Here is a 21,080-nt window from a genome sequence, read left to right on the forward strand (position 1 = left end):
AGCCCCATCTTGGTGACTTTTATGCATCCCTTAGAGTGACTGTCCTAATCACTGCTCTGAGTACTAAAAGAAAGGCTGTAGTAAAATAAAAATCCTGGTTAGAAGAAATTCTAGCTTAATGTGTTTTCTCTTCTGCTCAACTTTCCAGCTTACTTCCCTCCTATACTAACTGGGCTTATAAATATTTTTCTCATGAAGTGGCTGATCTCATCTTATCTCATCTTATACAGTTACCGATAGCAGGAACCTACAGAAATCACATGATGCACATCTGATTATCAATGACATTCATATTCTCTAACTGCATCAGCTGAATTCAGAGTGGGAGAATTTAGGACAATGTAAGAGCATTCCATCGTATTAGTATTTCCATTGCTCATGTTGATTGACAGGATTTGATTCACCGAAGTCTGGGCCTGCTCACTTCTTTTGTAGACTCTGGTTCTAACTTTTCTCTTTGCCATTCAAATTGTCCTGAGGGTGTGTGTGTCAGGGGGGAAGCAGTAAAAATGGTCAGTCTGAAAATTTTGCTAATATTAGTTGGGAAGATGTTCACAGTAGATTTCATTTCACCTGATACAAACATAGGATGTCTGGTGTGAACTAACCATCCAAACTACTTTTCTAATTGGGCATGAGAATCGGGTGCTCTGGAAAGTGTTTATTCCATCCTAGGACAGGTGTCCAAAGTAAATGGGAAGAATAGCTCTCTGGAGTGCTGGTCTCACCCTTCTTAAACTAAAGTTTAAGTTCTTAGACAGAATCATTGATAATAATGAGGACATCAATTCAAAGCCCTGACACTAAAATAGCTTACCCACTCTGCATTGTGTCTAGCTGTAGAAATAGGTTTTAAGTTTGCTCCATCTATGCTTTATCTTTCACAAAGCTTTTAAGCTAGATATCTAGGCTTTACTCAGCAGTGCCTGTGAACTCTGCTGAGCAATTCCTTTTGACTTTAATACAAACTGGACTACAAGATCTTTCTGGCATCATCTGGTTTGGTCATGAACTTGGTGCGAATAGAAATGAACTCTACATTGTAAATATTCCATAATTACGTAAAGCTAATTTAAAGAGTTAACCGCACGACCTTGTAATATCACAAGTGTTTTTCTAAAGGGTTAACCAAATGAACCTAGACACTTCTTTCTTTCTAGGAAAGATGTTTAGACTTAAGCATTCATTGTCTTCCACAGCTGGAAGAAATTATAGCCAGTGAACTCTAGCAAGCTCACAGTACAACGCACAGGCCTGTACATATGAGCTTTCTTAGGCCAATAATTAAGCCTTATGGATCACTTTAGGTCAACTGTTCAAGACCTCTTCAACTCTCTTTGACTTCAGAGGTCTTTGGGCAGCATGTCCAATCACCCCCACCCCCAATTCTCTACTGATTGCTGATTTTATTGTGCAGTAATAAAACAAAAGTTCAGATTCTGCAAACACTACCTTCAACAGATGACTTTTTCCTACGGCTTTTCAGGCAATTTGCCAAGGCTGTTCCATCAGCAGACTGTCTGATTCACTGGTCTATATTTAAAAAAGGGCATCTAAGGGAGCACAAGCTGTAATTTTCATTTCCCTCCTGCTCCTCTGACATGGATGTTAAAACAATATAAATTTCTCTAAACTTCTTCAAAACTTCCTTTCAAAACTGAATTACTTTGGGCTAAATTTTGAGCCTGAGTGAACTGAAAACTACACCATCTGAAAAATACATCAGACCGGCACCATGATCTAAGACAACCAAGTGCTGAGCTTTTCCAGTTCCTCTGGATGGGCATAGTCCTGCACTGGTGGTAAGGGAGTACCCTTCATCCGCCTGCTGCTGGCTGCTGCCTAAGGAGACACAGTTGGTGGTTTACCTATCCCCAACAATGCCCTCTGCTTTCTTATTTGTGTGTGTGGGGAAGATAGCAAGCTGCCTTATGGCCCCCTTACATTCCCCCCAGTTGATGTTTTTGCTTAGCATGTAGATGAAGACATAATCTCCACAGATTTACTTGCTGGTGTTCAGCTTTCAGGCTGTTCTGTACCCATTACTTTTGAATTAAGTTCAGCGATAGAAAATAATCATGGCAAACAATAACCACGGCAAACAATAACCACTTAGTCCATCATCTTGTGAGGTAGAAGCATTCCTTGTTGTCCACTTTTCTTTGTCCTATACAGTTTCAGGTGTTTTGTGTTACTTGTATTGGTCCTTCCTTCCTTCCTTCCATCCTTCCTTCCTCCTCTTTCTTCTTTTTTTCTTTCTTTCTTTCTCTAGCAGCCAGACAGAGCAAGGCAAGAAATGCTGGAAGAAACACCAAAACCAAAGCAAAACAAGTCTTGTAAATGGCTTGGTTTCTGGGTAGGAATTTTTTTGTTTGTTTATCTAAAATAAATTAGGTTCCAGGCTTCATGATACAATAGACTATGGATAGAGAAGGGAGAATAAAGCCTTTTTTATATGTTTTCTTCTTTAAAGCAAATGAAATGACACTTATGGGAGCTGGGAATGCAACACAGATTTTGAACACAGGACTTCAAAAAGATTAACATTGGCTCTCTTTTAAAGCAGCGATTTTCAACTTTCTTAGCTTTACAGACCACCAACAAGTTTCCCATGGAAATGTAATTATGTATTCTGCTGACCATAGGACTGATCATTTTGTTAGTCATCTCTCACAGACCCTTTCATAGTAATACAGGATAATAGTAATACATAGTAATACAGTAATACATAGTAATTACATAGTAATGCCTGGGGCAACACTGATAGCACAAGTTGAAATCATGATGCAAAAGTTTGTATTATTCTGACCTGTTCTACGGACCTACGCAAAGGAAAACATGCATGATCACATGACTGCGAGAGTGTAGTAAGTTCTAGACAAATATCATGGTGAAAAAAATCAGAGGGGAAAAGTAGGAGATGAGAGCATTGATGAAAACTCAGATGGTAAATGGTTAAGGGTCAGATTTTTAGCAACCTTACCTCTAATGAGGACCTTTTTGCTGTGTTTTCTGAGTGTTCCCATTCTAACGAAGTCCAGACAGAAAGTTAAAATGGATAGTAAGCTTTGCCAGTAGTGAACTAGTGTTTACCTTTTGAATATGCATAGACAGACTGAAATGAAGTTGAATAGTATGCCCCAATTTCACCACCCTGTTGAACGAGGGTATGTTGAACTAGGCCCACTGAGGAATCATTATCCACCCTGTCTTTGACAGTAATAGGTACCTGTGCTCCAGAGAAAGAAATAACAAACTCCACAGTAGGGAGATAAACAGTAACTTAGCATCAGAAAGTAGCAAGAAATGGCCTGATGACCTCAGAAAAAGCAGGGGCCATGAGTGGGAGTGTTCCTTACCGTAAATCTTGTTTATCTCTTCCATGTGCTATACATGAAATGAAAAAGAATCCAGTAATTGGTAAAATAGCGAGAGACTGAAAATGATGGTTCTACTACTTGTGCTACCATAGTGCTCCTGTGTGACCTAAGACATATCATTTACATGTAGGAGATTGCAGGTACATGTATGTAAATATGGCAGAAATATAACCTGTGAGTGGCAGCATTGCCGTACTGCACATAATTGTTGTGTGAATAAGCACCGAATCGGTGGCATGGTGATATGATGTTATAGTGATTGGACTCATAACAGCATGGGTGTACACTGATAGCGAGGGATAAGCCAGCATGGCCCTATTATCCTTAGGTGGAGAGAGCTGCTGTAACAGAGCATGAAGGGTACCTGATTCTGCTTACCTGGAGTGAGATTGTCATGTAATTAACCCTAGAATTTCCTAAATCCTGTCCCATTTTCCTTTGCAGAAAAAACAGGTTTCCAGCTGAGACCAGCTGCAGGACTGCTGTCTGCTCGTGACTTCCTTGCCAGCCTAGCATTTCGTGTGTTTCAGAGCACACAGTATATAAGGCATTTCTCTTCTCCTATGCATTCCCCAGAACCGTAAGTAGGATATCTTGGCACAACTCCATCCTTCATAAATTGTTGGGGTTGATTCTCTAACTCTGGAGCTCCATTCGGTAATCCACAGAATGAAATAATTTGAGAACTGGTAGCTGGAGAGTTTGAAGGAGAAGTCACGCATGAGAGGGTGTGAGTCTCTGTCTCTCTTGCAAAGTTGTCTGGAGAAAGAAAAGACTGGAGAATATCTGGTTTAATCTTTTCATCCTGCCTTTATTTACCATCTGATGGGTTTTGATTCCCTGCTGTGAAACTCTCCCAGAAATTGCTGGCCAGACAGCAGCAATTACATTTCATGAGAAATTACAAGTTTGCACAGATGTTTTTGTTGTATGCTGGGAAAAAAACAGTGGCCTTTAAAAAATATTGTGACATAGGAGACCAGTGCCCATGCCAACAGCAGTGGGGGCAGCTGGCTCCCCATAGCAGAAGGGAACAGTCTATCACCCTCCCTGCAGTGCCAGGCCAGGTATGCAAGTAGCTACTGTGGTGCATCTGAAATGGTCCTAACCCTCACACTAGCTCCTTTGGGGGAAAGGGGTCTATTGGCTAAAGTCCTTCATGGGATGTTCACATAAAACAAACAAACTTTATTAAAGGTGAAGGTGCCTTGTTTTGCAGAGACTGTTGCCATGAGCTGTTGGGTCATGTTCCCATGCTAGCTGACAAGGAGTTTGCCCAGTTCTCACAGGTAAGAAGCTGCTTCTCTTACTATTTGACCAACTGTTCTAAATAGCAGGACACACATGCCTCAAAGGCATGCAGCTCACCATGCTTGAATTTCTGTGTAAAGACTTGGTTGTCTCCTACTTACAACGGTGGTGGGCTAGCAGTGCCCCAGGAGATACTTAATCCAAAGGAGTGTAATGCTGCTCCCTGTGGCCAAGTTGTAAAAGGAAGGGTAGGCAGTGTTTGTGGAACTTCTCTGTGGGAGGGCCATGCTAGTCCACTGCAAGATGCCAGCAGAGCCTCCACAGTGCAGTGTATCTGAACTCTACCGACCACTCTTTTCTCCTCATGTCCTCTCATCCACCACACAAACCTAACCAGCAGTAGCCATCAAGTCCCCAGGCTGATTCTGTCTCTGTGCATTTTCAACTCACACAATACTTTATTTGTGCCCATCACCAGAGAAGTTTTTCCTTTTACAGCTCACCAGATTCTCACAAAAATTGCTCACACTGGTGAGGAGACTCCTAAAAGCAAACAGGACTTTCTTATACCATAAGGGGCTACTTAGTATGAGCAGACAGTGTTAAACCCAAGGGAACTCAATGACCTTGTATAATTAAAGATTTCAGAACTATGAATGTGCCTCAAAACCGTAGCAGAGGAAAGAAGAAACTTATATTTAGGCTTATTAATCGGTGCCCTGTGTGGAAACGGGCAAGAAATGCAGGGTGGTTATATGATGTAGGTCCCTGTCAGCATATCTGAAAAAGAAACTTGGTTCACGACACATAATGCGACTTCCAACTGTATCAAATTGGAAACATGTCAGTTTACATTCTGATCACATATAGTGGTGATTACTAGATTCAGACAGGTATTTCTTAACCTTATCCTGATGCCCTATAATGTATTCTGGAGGAACCTTCTTCAGTTCAATACCAGAAGTGAAGATATACTAGAAATGAGATTGTTGTAATTTTAAACCTTTCACCTTTACTCTTTTCTCATCTATATTACAGCAGATACAACGTGGGATCACATTAAGTGAATGATACAAAATATTTTCACGGTTGAAATTCACCTTATAAAAATTCTTCTTTATTCCATTCAACATGAGAAAATAAATAATGAAAGAAAACCTACTTTTGCTTGCTTGCTGCATAATATGGTTCCCAGGATAGCTAAGTGGAGAAATCTATGGATTATGCTAGCAGAATAACAAGTAACTCAAGAATGAGCATGAAAGAGAATAAAAGGAGTTCTCCCTGTGTACCTTTGGTGTTGACCACTGGCGTAAGAAGTGGAGTACTCCATCTTTCCAGCAGGACTATCCCCTCAGTCCCCTATCTTTCGCTTCTTTACTGGCATACTGCCTTCCCTCACTTTTTTAGTGCAGAGTCAACAGGGATCTGTGGCACCCTTGAGCACTGTCAGAAGCAGAGTAGGACACAAAGATGTAATGACAAAGATAAAAAACACCTTGATATCTTTCCTTCTAATGCTTCTCATAAATCTTGCCAGGGATAATTCAGGAATAAGCCAAGAGATGGTTAAATTTATGCAGAGAACTGAGGAGTAAACATTCATCAAATGTGTCTCCCAGTGGTATGTAGCTGGGGGCCAGGGAGAGGTAGGCATCCTGGAAACCATGGAAGGTCATTTTGGGTGACAAAAACAATGAATAGTTCAGGCTATTCATGCTAGAAATGATGTAGTCCTCTCCCTTCCCCTCTTTCCCTTGGGCTGAATAATCACACTAGTGTAACACTGTTTGCTTGTTTACTTGCTTTAGGATATTGGACTGGCTTCTCTTGGATCATCTGAATTGGAGATTGAGAAACTGGCCACAGTAAGTACAGTTGGCAGTTTAATATCAGAGGCAAAACCCAAGGATTTCACTGTATATCCCTCCCTGTGCAGATGATCCCTGTGCTCCTCAGATTAAGCATACAAAAATGGGAGCACCAGAAGGATCTTCTCTTCTCCTCATCCACTTTTTATGGCTGGGCGGGAGCTGATGGAGGCAAGAGTCCAGAAGCCTGTGAGCATCCGAGGAAATGCTTATACTTTTTGCTACTATACAAATGTATTCCAGAAGCTGAGTCGCTACAATTTCAGCCACAGGAGAGTCCCAACTCACTTTCCAGATTCACCTAACAGGGTGGATACTCTGTGTGATTTCTGCATTTTCCCCTAAATAAAAGAAGTGCAGGGGACCATCAGAATCCAATGCATCCCATATCCATTAATCTCAGAAAACAACAGAGCTCTTAAAATCAAATTGAGAGCAACTACTGTCATTTGGTTTGGAATCACTATCCTGCAAACATCTGCCAGAACAATTCATAGCTGCCATTTTAACTTGATCTGAAAGCAGGCTGCAGGCCAGATGACTTTTTCTGATAATGGCAGCCATTTCCCAGACCTGATAATATTTGCAGTGGAGGAGATGAGAGGAGTCTTATCCGTTCATACAGCTAATGTACACTGTAAGGATGAGCTGAGGTTCATTCAGGAAAGTAGGTGGATGGGAGGAGACAGTCACTGCCCACAGCCATGGTCATAGTGTGGTGGAGTGAGGACACTGTGTGAAAGACATTATAGCTTACCTAAACGCTTCCATGCTTCAGGACTAACCAAGACTAGAGATATTTTTAGAGCTGGGAGAATAAAAGGTCCCAATGGTGATTTTTTTTAGTAGCATTATATAGGTCCTGAGAGGCAGTGGCCCGTTCACAGTTGCTCTACAATTACCCCCTCTGGATCTGGAGAGGCTGAAGTATGTTTTGGTTAAAGCTAAAAGACTGATGGGTCCCAGGGCAGCATTTTTGCACCATTATCCAGTTCTTGGTGAGAGTGAAAGCCCTATTTTGGTAGAGCCTGTGGGTTATGTAGTATTTCTCTGCAAATCCCATCCCCCAGCTCCAGGCTGGGTAGGGCTAGATTAGGGTTAGGGTTAAGGTCAGCAGAATGATATGTCTCAGATATGACATTTTCATAGTATTATCTGAGCTTTAGAGAGGTAGATTGAGGCAATCTTTATAAAAGAGTGGTCATGGATCCAAAGACAAAGATCCACGGGAACACAGTTCTGTAAGTGCCATTGAAGTGTTCTGAATAGTAAATGCATGCTGGATTAATCTTTCAATCTTTGTTTATAAGTTAGAAATCTAACATAGGCTTTTTGTTTAGGTTCCTTTACTAGACAATGACAGTAGAGAAGGACCTGCAATATATTCTCTACCCCAAGATAGATGCCTAACATAAACTCTTTGTTTTTTTCTCTAGAAGTCTCTATCATTCTCCATTTATTTTAAAGAGAATGTAGGAAACTAGCTTAGATGATATGCCAACATTTTAGCTAACTATAATTTTATCAAAGGAATCTCAACTTCACTTGTTGCTATAATCTATAGTTGCAAGACAAGCTTTGAAATGCGGTTATTTCATTCAGCTGCTGAATTGTTCTAAGCAGAAGGATTTGAGCACAGGAGACTAGAAATTGCCAGTGTTCAGTGTTAATGGTGCTCATTGAGCATCATTAATGCCTTGTGGATTACCGTTAATGTCTTCTTCCCTATTAACACAATGAGCCAAGAACTTATTTAACTCAAAGACATGATGTCTGAAGAACTACAAAAAAGAATTCCTCATCCTAGGGCACTGCCCCATTTCCCACTCTCCAGTCAAAAATACATTCTCAAAATGAAGATATCCCCAGAAGACTTATCACTAAGAAATAATAACTATCAAAATTATTAATACAATAAGAATAGAGAATTACCATATGAATTGTAGAAGAAGTAGCTCAGAATTCTGCAGGAAGAAAGATCATGGCATGCTGTCCTTTAATTGTAAAATTTCCAGCTAAAACAAATCACCAGATCCTAAGATATAGATCCAAGGTAGTGGTGTAAAGAAAGAGAAAGATTGTGAGATGCAGAATAGACAAGATTATATAGAGTTTCACATTATTTTACAAAGTATCTGCAGCTCTTTGAGAGAGGTATTGAGAATACCATGCTCATAGCTAAATTACGCCCAAGGTCCAGCCCTGAGATGAGGCAGCAAAGAGCTGTGTATTCCTAAAGGAACCCTGAAGAGTAGTGAAACAAAATCACTTTTTTTGGAATACCTCGTATTTTGGAGATGTTTTGGACAACATCCTTTGCACAGCAGCTATCCAGAATCTCAGAGATAGGTGGTGTTCAGATCTGGTTCTCCATTGTCCATTTTCTTAGTATAACAAGGGAAAGGCTACCAGGTTGGCAAAACTGAGAAATGCCTTTATCTCATTACTGTCCAGTAGGCAAAGGAAGTATGGTCCTAACTGCACTTATTGCAAGAACTGCCAGCACAGCTTTACCTTTATTTTCTATTGCACTATGATAAATATGGAATTGACATACTCTTGAAGGGCACATTGCTTCTAAGGGATAAATGATTCTTGAATGCTGCTGTAGAGAGAAAGGGTGAGGGAACCTGTCTTTTCAAGGACCTTTTCTAGAGTCCTAAACTCACAGTGGAGGTCTCCCAGTGCTTATGGGGACTATGCATTGAAATCTGCCAGGCTATTCTGACTATAATGCTGCTCAGAGCTACCAGGATTCACAGTAATTTCTAGCATCTTCTAAAGAAAGAAAAGGATAGGACTTTGTGATTTTATTTATCTATATAATTATCATTAACATTTTTTTTCTTTTTTTTGTTAGTGCAAATGTGAAGTATAACAAGTTTTTAAAAATATGTTATAATTTATATGTGTTATAATTTATGTGTGCGTTTATGTGTGTTGCATTATGCACACTAGAGAGCAAAATCAATTCCTTAAAATATACAAGTTTAAAAACACAAAATCAAGGAGTAAAGATAAAAGAGAAGGAAGGAGGAAAAAAGGTTTAAAATGAACTGCTTGTTAAGACTGTGATTTTCACAAATTGTTCTTGATTATCAGCTTTATTGGTTTACTGTGGAGTTCGGACTCTGCAAACAAAACGGATCCATCAGAGCTTATGGGGCAGGACTGCTTTCATCTTACAGGGAGCTGATGGTATGTGTTTTGTGTATGGTATTGAAAGATTTCTATAATCTAGTTTCCTAAACTTTATAGGAAAGGTGAGAGATTATCTTCTTACATAACACCATACCTTGATGGTAGATATAAAATACTGATTTTTTTTTGGCACAGAAATTCACTTTCCCTCCACAGAAGCTACTAAGAAGGGGACAGAGTGCCGTAGGGTTGTACCTGTTTCTAACCTAAAGAGATAAAATGCAATGAAAATAACCTACCTATAAAGTATTAGACTTGCTGCTTAATTGTTCCTGCCTTTAGACTTTGATGTAAAATTCCTGTACCTTTCTACATTATTCACTAGAGGGCAATATTATGCCTATTATGAATTCTCTCCTTTGTCCATGGCGTTGACCTTCATGCATATATATATATATCAGAAGAGCACTGACTGATTGGACCAAATTAAGTGCCAGAGAACTGTGAATAGCACACATGCTGACAAAAAGAAAGTTTTTTAGAATTTTACATTCCCAAATGCTTTTCAAAACTGATTCCAGACTGGAGTTTTATGTGGATGAAAATCCCTGTACACATGTTTAAAAGTGTCCTACTTCAACTGTATGCCTTTAAAGAAAGCTTATGGGTTTCCTCTCCTTAGGACAAACAACTGACGGAATGGATATTCATTTCTCCTCAGTTTTGCAGAGCATGGAAGTAGATGATTAGTTTCTAAGTATAAAACCCTAGCACTGAAATTACTAGATCTCACATGCTTAAATTTGTGCAGATATTGAATGCTTTCTTGGCATGGGTAAGAGGCAAAGGCAAAAAAGGTGTTATTTTCAAGCCTTTTTATAAACCAAAAATAAAATTTTCCATGGAAGATGTATCTGAAGCTTAACAGATAGATACAGCAACCTACCACCAGCTATGTGATATGCTCATGTGGAACCACCATTCTGCATTTTGCATTGGGTTGACATGATCTGAGATGGTTAGGATGGTTATGACATTATACATATTACATACTCCCCCCCCCCCCCCCCCGGTTGATACGTATCAGCCTGCTCCAGCGTATCTCAGGATACCTATCACAGGAGTCCCAGCTGGAGGGCAGTTGAGAGTTAACATACAGAAAGGGGAATTTCCACAGACCACACCTTTCATTTTATTCCCTGCCGAGCTTGGCATTGGTTTTTCTCCCAGCACCTGCAAACTGGAGAGTTCTGTTTGCAAACTCAATAGTGTATGATCTGCAGATCTTTTTCACTTGATAAGCAGAGCAATCTGTATACTCATCTAAAGAAACAAACATGCTTTTCTTACCACACAGCAACCTGATTTGTGCACATGAACATTAACAGAAATGTGCTAACACCACTGCAGCACTGATTTGTAGGACAGTGAAATATATTGTTTTGGAACAGCAGATCAATGAGCACCCCTACAAATTAGGCTCCAGTGCAACATATTGGGTTCACGCAACTATCAGTTCCAGGATAAAGCTGATGCTACTCATTTTCTGAGAATCCCTCAGTACTTGCTGTGTTTACAGTCCACAAACAGAAAACATAGACTTGGTTTTATTTATCCTGTAAAACCGAGAAAGTGCAATATCAAAACCCAGTTTAAGGCAACATTTACTCTGCTCTGCCTGTCTGAATACTTTCCAGCTTTAAATCAATGTATTTATGTGTTAGGCAAGACAATAAAGGGCACTGATACTCCTGTCTTCAATACTTATGCTTTGAGGCACCTAGGCTAAAGTTCAGAAGCTCAGCAAAGGTTAACTAGTGGTATCACAGGAGAGCCTCCAGCAATTTTGACAGAGCTTTAAATCTTCAAGCACTTCATCACAACTGAGGGAGCCTGGCTGAATCTAAGGGTAGGTTTGTGGCTAATAAGAACCAATTTAGAGTGTGACTTCAGGTGCAAAGGCCAGGACTGCACCTGCTGTTTAAAGGCATCTAAAAAGTAGAGAGTCTATACATGTCTTATTGCTGCCTAGCTTTCATATTAATATGAAGTGCAATATCTATCTGCATGATGTTACCTCTTCTTCTGTTAGTTTTATTTTGACACAGATGAATGTAAATGTCATGTGACAAACATTTATATTTAGTTGTTAGGTCTGAGCATACAGCACTTGGGCTCTCCCTGCTGTCTTTCTACTCTTTACTTCCCCAGACATCAACAAGCTGTTCTGCTTTTCACTGAAGTATGAGGCCAATGTTGCTCATTCTCAAAACAGTGCTATATAAAGCAAAAGTACAACTGCATTTCAGATTGCCTACATCTAAAGTTGACTATGGAAAAAAATAACTGTCCTTGAGTTGATAAACAAGAAATTCTTATCATTCCATTTATTATCAATAGTTGCTTGGGTAATGCAGCTGGATAAGTTCTTGATACTATTGGCTCCATATAGGTTTCTCATTCATCATGTTTCTGAAATTACACACAGAGATGACAGCACTTACATTCAACAGGAAATGAAAAAGGACACTCCCCTTCCAGAACTGTGTCCATCTTTCACAGCACGCCTGAGGCAAACTGGATGGGCAGGTAGTTCACCAGCAATATTACTGCACGCCCTGTGTAATTCCTGCGTGCTCTTGGGAAGTCCCTTCCTGAAGAGATTTTGGGACAGCAGCTCAGTGGTGACCTTAAGCATCTGAAACTTATTGTGAAGAAATTAGTCATATCCATGGGCTTAAGCACTAAAGATTCCTTTTACAGGTGATTGATGAATCACGTGGATTTTTATTTGGAACAAAGTTGAAATTCAGAAATATTTCTACGTAATTATTCTAGTCTATGCAAGCTTCTAATTCTAATTTCAATAAAGAAGCAGTAGCAGTGTGAGTAAAGTGCTGAGGTCCTACGCCTAAGCACCTGACAACATATATCAACTGTTTCTTTTACACCTGAAGAGAAAAAATATATGTAGTACAGTTTCTATTCCAGTAGATGAGGCTTTTATAGAAATATAGCAGTAATTAAGCAATTACTTCAGAAAGGATGAATTAAAAATGCTCCTTGCACCTGGACTGGAAAGTTTTGAGGCTCATGGTAGCCTTTAGTTCCTTGTAGAGTTCATTTTACAGTCTTTGACCAGCTCCTGAGAAAGCTCAAGATAAGTTTCATTGTCCTTGAGAGAAAGCCATTGTCCCAGGGAAAACAGATTGATGGTTCTGATAATTATCTGCAAGTCTTTTAAGTATTGGCCCAGATGTGTGCTTATAGACAGAGGCCTTCAACCTCAACTTCGCATCATTTAGCTGATCAGCATAAGAAGTGACACAGACAGACTTGCTGCAACTCATGTGGTGGCAGAGAGGTGCTGTAGCACCCAGGGTACAGCACGGGATTTCCTCATCACTGCAGGCTTCCTGCCCAGGTAAATTGGAATGATTTGGCCACTGAGGAGGTGATAAAGGCACTAGTAGCTAAGACCAGGTGGTGGACTTCAAGAAGATAACATCTTCTAACAATCTGGGGAGGATCAACAGCACGATGCCCATGATGTCATGAGTAAGAAGTCTGGGAACATCCCTGAATCACAGTCTGGCTGGGCTGGCTTTGAGTGGATGGCTGTAAACCAAGGAACTACATCCTGGCTATGAAATCTTCAAAGCACTTTCCTCTTCTCCACAGAACCCACTTTGATCAGTCTGAACTCAGCTTCAGTCAGTTATTCTTTCTGGAGAAGCTGGTCCTGCCAAAACTCAGGGCATACCTTGGTAAACGGCAGATGGTGAAAGAGAGGTAAGGTTGTATGCCCTCTGCATGGGACCTGTACTTGAATCCAGGTTATCTAACAAATCATTTGGTAACAGCAGCTAGGTATCAGGGGGACAGGATAACCATGCTGAAGGCCGAACTGAACAGTTGTGATGGGTCTGACTGCTGGCCAACCTTGCCTCTTCTGAACTGTAAGAATTCTTCCCCAATAGCTCTTGGTATTGCACTGTTTATTCCACTATATTCTGTCAGCTGTTCTGCATTATCTGAAATGCTTCTCCTGTTAACACTCAGCTGGACTCTTTCCTACATACTGTAAAATCTTATGGCTCATACCACACTTCTGGCAGCACTCAGTGTTACATATGCTTTTCTTGCAGCACAACAAGTTCTTAAACTGTAGAGGCCTTTCAGACCATCCTGTTTCAAGCACAACTTCCACTGAAATCAATGGGATTTCAGTTCTGCTTAAACACTGACAGCATAGCGGGACCCCTGTCAGGTTTTGAGTTTCTAAAATCTTTTCCCACTAGCCCCTAGAGTTTATAACATTGTAAAAGCAGCCTTATGTTTGTATATACCATCCATCTTAGACTATATGAGTGCTCTCCAAGGTTTATTCTTCAATTACACAGTGCAAATGAAGAACAGGAAAAATACCATCTATTAACATTTTATATGCTTGTTCTTTTTTTAAAGAACCTTTTATTAATTTCTATATCAGCTTTGCAACAAATTGGCCTACTGGTTAAGGTGGGCCTCCAGAGATGGAGAGTTCAGGCTCAGTTCAGTGAAACATCTAAAAATGTGCTTAAGCGTACCATCTGCTTGTCTCTAGTTAGCAGACTGAGCTGCAAATCTTGTGCAATGTCACCCACTCTAACTGGTTCTTTACAAGTATAAGTATTTGGAATATAACATGGTAAAGGGAGACTTCTGAAGACTGAGGAAGAAGAGAAAGAAAGACAGGTAGGCAGGATCATCATCCTGGCTAATTGGAGGTCAAACTAGCTTTTCACAGAATCACAGAATCACAGAATGGTTGAGGTTGGAAGGGACCTCTGGAGGTCAATTATTCAAACTCCTCTGCTCAAGCAGGGCCACCTAGAACATGTTGGACAGGGTTGCATCCAGGCAGGCCTTGAATATCTCCAGAGAAGGAGACTCCACAACCTCTCTGGGCAACCTGTTCCAGTGCTCCATCACTCTCACGGTAAAGAAGTTTTTCTTTATATTCATGCAGAACTTCCTGTGTTTCATTTTGTGCCCACTGCCTCTTGTCCTGTTGCTTGGCAACATTGAAAAGAGTCTAGCCTCTTCCTCTTGACACTCTTCCTTAAGGTATTTGATCATCCCATCTCAGTCTTCTCTTCTCCAGGCTAAACAGGTCCAGCTCTTGCAGCCTTTCCTCATAAGAGAGATGCTCCAGTCCCTTATCATCTTCGTAGCCCTGTGCTGGACTCTCTCCAGTAGCTCCATGTCTCTCTTGTACTGGGGAGCCCAGAACTGGATGCAGGACTCCAGATGAGGCCTCACCAGGGCTGAGGAGATGGGCAGGATCACCTCCCTTGACCTGCTGGCAACACTCTTCCTAACGCACCCCAGGAGACCATTGACCTTCTTGACCACAAGGGCACATTGCCGGCTCATAATCAGCTTGTCCACCAGCACTCCCAGGTCTTTCTCTGCAGAGCTGCTCTCCAGCAGGTCAGCCCCCAGCTTGTACTGGTGCCTAGGGTTATTTTTTCCCTAGGTGCAGGACCCTGCACTTGCCCTTGTTGAACTTCACGAGGTTCTTCTCCACGCAGTTCTCCAGCCTGTTCAGATCTCTCTGAATGGCAGGACAGCCCTCTGGTGTATTAGTCACTCCTCCCAGTTTGGTATTGTCAGCACATTTTAGGCATATATAGTCAAGTAAAGCATCAGTGAAGATGAACTAGCCTTAAACTAGCTCACCTGGTTTCAGTGGCAGGAACTGTGCAGGAACTGACTTGGAGCCTGAGCAGTGCTGCCTTCCCAGGACCCCATATAAGTACAAAATAACTGGCACTCATACTTATGCAATCCCACTGCTACTGGGTCTGCTTCTGGCTGATTTGAAGTTAGCTTCAGTAAGTTTAAACAAGTGACTAAGGAGCCAGTGGACTGCAGAATGGACATAAATGATTTTTGTAATCCTCCAGGATGAGGGGAGAAATAGGAGAACCTGTTACCTCTGTGTGTCCCAAACATAAACACACACACATATACCTATGCACCTACACACCTCCCCATTTGCCCCATATAGTGCACCTTCTATATGCTTTGTTTCAGAGAGGCTCTTAAGCTACTCTATCTGCATGGAGCAGTGCAGAAAATATCATGCATATGCTGTCCACTCTTCAGCACAGCACGAAATATGAGCTTTACAACATGAGCCAGTGTTCAGTAATGCTATGAATCTTCCACTCCACTGATTGCAAAAAGCAGCATGATCCTATAAAGTATCTGAGACTATTTTTCTGCTAGAAATTCAGATTTTGGGAGATGGGATAGATATTCCTCTCCCCATCCAAGAATGTGGCTGTGGTACCCGAGCGTTGCAATAGTGTGGGAAACATCTCCTTCCTTATTTTTTTTTTTAATTTTATTAACCAGTAGTTATGAAAACCAGCTTTCACCTGGGAAGGAGCATGAATAGATCTTGCCTTTGAACCATTCCGTGAGTATTTCACAGCCCAACAGGCATTATTTCTTGTTATGCTCATTCACCTCTTCTGTTTTTGTCGTTTCTGTTGCAAAAGTATGCGTTATCAAACAAGCCAGAATACAAGCCTTTTGATCCAGAAGTGACTGCAGTTCACCCCTATCAGGATCAAGCCTTCCAGCCTGTCTATTTCATAGCAGAAAATTTTGAAGATGCCAAGACCAAGCTCCAGTGAGTAAAGCAGTCACAGGTATTCTTTTCATTGTTGGGGGGCACAACAGTTTGAATCCTAATCTCAAGTACATTCACCACTACTGTTTGAATAATGCTAGACTATCTCACCACACACTTCATCTTCACAGTGGCTTTTTTTTTAGGACTAAGTTAAACACAGTGTTGTTTATCTGAGAAAAGCTTTGCAGAAAAGCATAGCTACATATTGCTATGCCCTGTTCTGTGCTTCATCTTAGCAATGCCTCATCTTTGCTCTGACAGCAGCTTCTGAGGTAAATTCTGTAACTGAGCAGTGTGCAGTAGAGTAAAATTCCACAGTTAGTTTACCTGTGTGCTATTCCATACAAATAGGAGGACATAAAGAACTAAAGTGATTTACCCAAGGTCACACAGTTTACTGCAGACTCTGGAATTAATATAGATCAGCAGGGACTTCAAAACAAGACTGTCGTTCCCCTCTGCTTATACCTGCACAAGAAAGCAAAATCAGCAATAACAGGCAACCTAGTTCCTAAGAAGTAGCTGACTGCAACCTAAATAACATTATTTTAAATTAGCTTGAGGAGTTTCAGACTGCATTTGTTTGTCTGTGTTATATAAGAAAGATTTTTTTTTTTTAGCAAGTGGAGTTTAAGTTCTGGGCCTTCATCTCTAACAGTCTGAATGACAGGAGTAGCTCTGGTTGGAGGCAGGATGCTGATAGTGGAGCTGCTAGAGAGCATGGAAGAGCTGCAGTGAGGGATTTCTTTTGGGAAGGGAACTTGAGCAAGACTTCTCATCTACCGTCCTCACCTCCTCCCCAGAAGAACTGTCTGTTGGATTTACAGCAATAGCAAATTAGATCCTTCATCTTTAAACCCAAGGTTCACCTTTAGTTACTATCCTGGTGCTTCTGCAAAAACACAGCTAAAATCTCACTGTAGAGAAGAGAGAGGATTTTCAGAGCTTTTGACTGGTCAAATCTGAAAAGAACATAAAAGGACAAGGAATACACCATTCTCTGACCTGAAGCTTTTTCATGCTTGTTTTCAATACAGTTGCTCAGCCAAAACTGCTCATAATAACTGAAGGCACAAGAATCTGCCAGAATGGAAAAGATTAGGCAACATCAGTACGGGGGGTTCCTACCAGTATGTACTTAATGGAAACATTGTCAAAAATGGCAAGCAATCATGTTGTTTCATTCAAAAGAAAAGGCAAAATAGCCCAGGATGCCTAATATCAATAGCTTTTTTAGATTTTTTATGCAGAAAGAGCTACTTCAGGTTATTTCTTGGAAGTGAAGAAGGCAGACATGCTGTGTTCCTGCATTCCTCTAGCTTGTGGTTGTAATAACTCTGAACTGTATTAACGTAGAGCTGTAAAAGCAGAGGCGGGGGCTGAGCCAGCCACATGGAAAAGGAGGCACTGCAGATCTTTTGGGCTGCAAGTATTACAGCAGGGGAGAAGTTATGCTGCACCAGACAACATTAATGAGGAGCAATGAGGAGGGTGTCACAGCAGCTTCTGCTCTCCTGATTAAATCCATCCCTACACACTGAGAAATTAGGTTTTGCAGATTTTACACATAGGGAAATGGCTCCTGAACTAGCAGATATGTCTTCTTCCCCCTACAGAAACTATGTGACGAAGATCAAGAAGCCTTTTTCTCTGTGCTATGACCCATTCACCAGCAGCATAGAGGTCCTGAGCACACCACAGAAAGTCAAGCGAATGCTCAGTCAAATGAAAGAGGAACTGAAAAACCTCTGCTTGGCCCTTGAAAATTTCTCTTAAAACCACAGCAGTACATCTGGCACTGAAACACATGCAGATAGGTTCCAGCACTTGATGATTTAGTGATGAAGTTGTAGTTGCGTGCAAAAATCTTTAACCCACAAACAGCTCTGTCAAGTTAATCTTTTCACAGCAATTTAGGCTGCTGACTTAGCCACATTAATGAGTTCCTACAGTATGTTCAGTGACAAACAAGACCAAATTTTTCTAACTTTTGGTAGGTGATACGAGCTACAGCTGTTTGGAATGTACTTACCTGTTATTACTGGCCCCCTTCCAGGGTTTTTATTCACAACCCACCTTTTCAAGTTATCTGTCTCAAAATAGCGTGGTAATTCTTCAGCCACATAATCTTTTACTTATTGCTTAAATGACATGATCACAATTTTTTTAGTGTGGCTAGCTGCCTGAAGTTACCAGTCTGTGCAGTTAGCTCATTTCTGCTAGCAATTACTACCAGCTATTATGTTGACAAACCATGAACGGTTTCCTTACAATGTACAGATTCAAGAGGGAACCCTTTACTTCAACTCAGTGTTTGTTGTAGATAGTTGTCTCATTCAATAGCCTTCAAATGTTGCTGAATAATTTCCTGTCATATTTGAGGTCACAGAATATATGTCCCTGGGCTAAAAAAAAAAGTAAAAAATCTGAGGCCTATGACTAGCTTTAATTTGGAAATTCTGGCTCTGCTACATATATGTATGCTTGGCTTAAAAGAACAATTTGGATTCTGGGAAAGAAATTTGGATGTAGGGAAGGATTTTCAAAGTGCCCTGAAAGAAGTAAAGCTGTTTGAATTTTCCATGAGATTTGGATATTCCTGGACACCTTTTTAAAAGTTTGTTTCTTATTAACCTTACTATGAATGTAGTAACAACCAAATCTACTGATCTTCTATAGCATAAACTCTAAAATCAAGCACCCGCAGCCATATAACCTTACTATGGAGGCAATATCAAGTATGTGCTCTATGCCACCCTGCCTCCCTCTCCATTCCCTCTCTGAAACATGCCTGAAATTTATCTACACTATGCAGGTCACATTTCCCAGAAACAATTCCATAATTCCCCTTTTCAAACTTTTATGCTTTGTTGTGTGCCCTTTCTTACTCTACTCTACAAGTAAAGAAAAAAATCAGAAAAAAAAAAGGAGGCTTATTCTTAGAAGGATTCCTTTTCACACCTCAGCAGCAGTACAAAGACATGGCATTGATGCAGGTTACAGGTATGGTGTAAGCAGGGGAAATGTAGGAAACAGGGAAACATGACTCAAGCTAGGTGACAGTGATCCATAAATGCAACTGTAGATTTATCTTAAGCAGCTTAGAAGCCTCACTTTTATTTTTAAAAGTAGATTTAGGATATGCCAGACAGCAAGCCTGCAGCTTGTCTGCTGCTATTCACTAACTGCTGGTGTACGTGGCCTGAACTCTGAGGTAAATCTGAGGTGGTTTGGCTCTTGATGGAAAAAGAGTCATCAGCTTTGCATTAACTGGTCACTGTGGGATAAGAGCATGTACATAGAAATTCACAACAGAGCAATGGACATGCTGTTATTTCATACAGCGTTTATCTCAGTGTAATTTGTCCACGTGCCAGACTCTAAAGAAACTGCCTTATTGAAAGTTAATGGGATTTTGTCTCCTAAATCTTCATCTCCATAAGCACTTCAGAAAATTTTCCCATGGGCAGTAATAGAGTATTAAAGATCTGGGGAGCTGCTGCAATTGGCTCCATTTTATTAAAATGTGGTGATGTCTGACAAATTTGGGAGTATCTTGGCAAAATGTCTATGAGACCCCTTCCTCTCAATAGCAGGAACTTCCCAAGTTCTTTCTTTTTAATTTTAGTCCAGAATTTTTCTATTCCACTTCAGGAAAACATTCATGTATCATAAAATCTGTCTTGTTCAAGATTCAGGCAGGGACAAGGTTGAAGTGAGTGCCTTCACTTCCGGTATATTTACATTATGATGATGATTTCTCAGCATACTTTTACGGATTTAATTCTCCTTATCCTGCTCCTACACACACAAATACCATTTCTGTTTAGAGCAATTTGTTTTGTTACATATTGTAATAATTTATCTATCTACTTCCTGCCAACTGGTACATAGGCAAAAATGTGTGATAGCTCACAACAGATTGTTTTCAGAAATATTATTTTCATCAACCAGATATTTTACATCGTAAAACTGAACCATGTGCTCCAATTTTGTATGTTTTCTTTTTCTTTCTTTTTAAGTGGAAAATAACGCCAGAGCGGAAGAGCTATCAAAATATTTTCTATAGATGGACTCTGTAGGCAATAGGGTCTTTTTCATGTATTCTCTCTCAAAAGGCTGAATGTGGATTTTAGACTTGAGTTTGGCTATTGCTCAAAATAGACCTATATTTGGAAGAAATGAGAGACCTGATGGATTTGTTTTGCCGAAGGCCTCACACTTTCCTTGGAAGGACTCCAGGCCCGCCCACACACCCTTGTCTTTTCCAGTTCCTGCAGCAATGAGAGAAAAAGAAATCATTCGGAGCCAGATTCTCCCACCCTTACACACGCTGAGTAGTACCTGATCTCTCAAATAATCTAAACAACAATACTGAGTCTATTCAAGGTGCTGTACACAGAATGTAAGAAAGAGCAGGATTATCAAAATCTTTGTGGGTTTACTCGATTTTAGAAGAGTCATTCTAATGATAGTGGGCCTAAACACATGGCCAGGATAAGCTCCAGTAAAGCTTAGTAAAGTTTCAACAGGAAGAGTTTGACTACTCAAACTTTCAAGAAGCAGAAATATTTTTCCAAAAGAGGCAATTCTATCTCTCTGTACTCAGGCAGAACCTACCCCAAGATAGCCATGTTTCACACACTCCTTTAACAAGGTCCAAATTCTTCACTTCTTATTCAATGAAATGACAAAGCAAAACCCTTCAGCGTTACATCCTTATGAGGTATAACGGTCATGCTGCTCGTC

The 21,080-nt window shown here is 40.5% G+C and overlaps 1 protein-coding gene across 1 annotated transcript in view; it reads left to right on the plus strand.

Annotated features, from left to right (window-relative positions):
- The window catches only part of LOC134151415 (tyrosine 3-monooxygenase-like), a 31,016-nt gene extending 12,909 nt beyond the window's left edge, over positions 1–18,107 (plus strand). Inside the window, 6 exon segments of the mRNA XM_062596337.1 lie at positions 3,825–3,960; positions 4,600–4,669; positions 6,443–6,499; positions 9,605–9,700; positions 16,195–16,328; positions 17,948–18,107. Of these exon segments, the coding sequence (XP_062452321.1) occupies positions 3,825–3,960; positions 4,600–4,669; positions 6,443–6,499; positions 9,605–9,700; positions 16,195–16,328; positions 17,948–18,107 (653 nt within the window).
- Positions 18,108–21,080: the final 2,973 nt, after the last annotated feature.

This window comes from Rhea pennata, chromosome 1, assembly GCF_028389875.1.
Source record: "Rhea pennata isolate bPtePen1 chromosome 1, bPtePen1.pri, whole genome shotgun sequence".
In the NCBI taxonomy this organism is placed as follows: domain Eukaryota; kingdom Metazoa; phylum Chordata; class Aves; order Rheiformes; family Rheidae; genus Rhea; species Rhea pennata.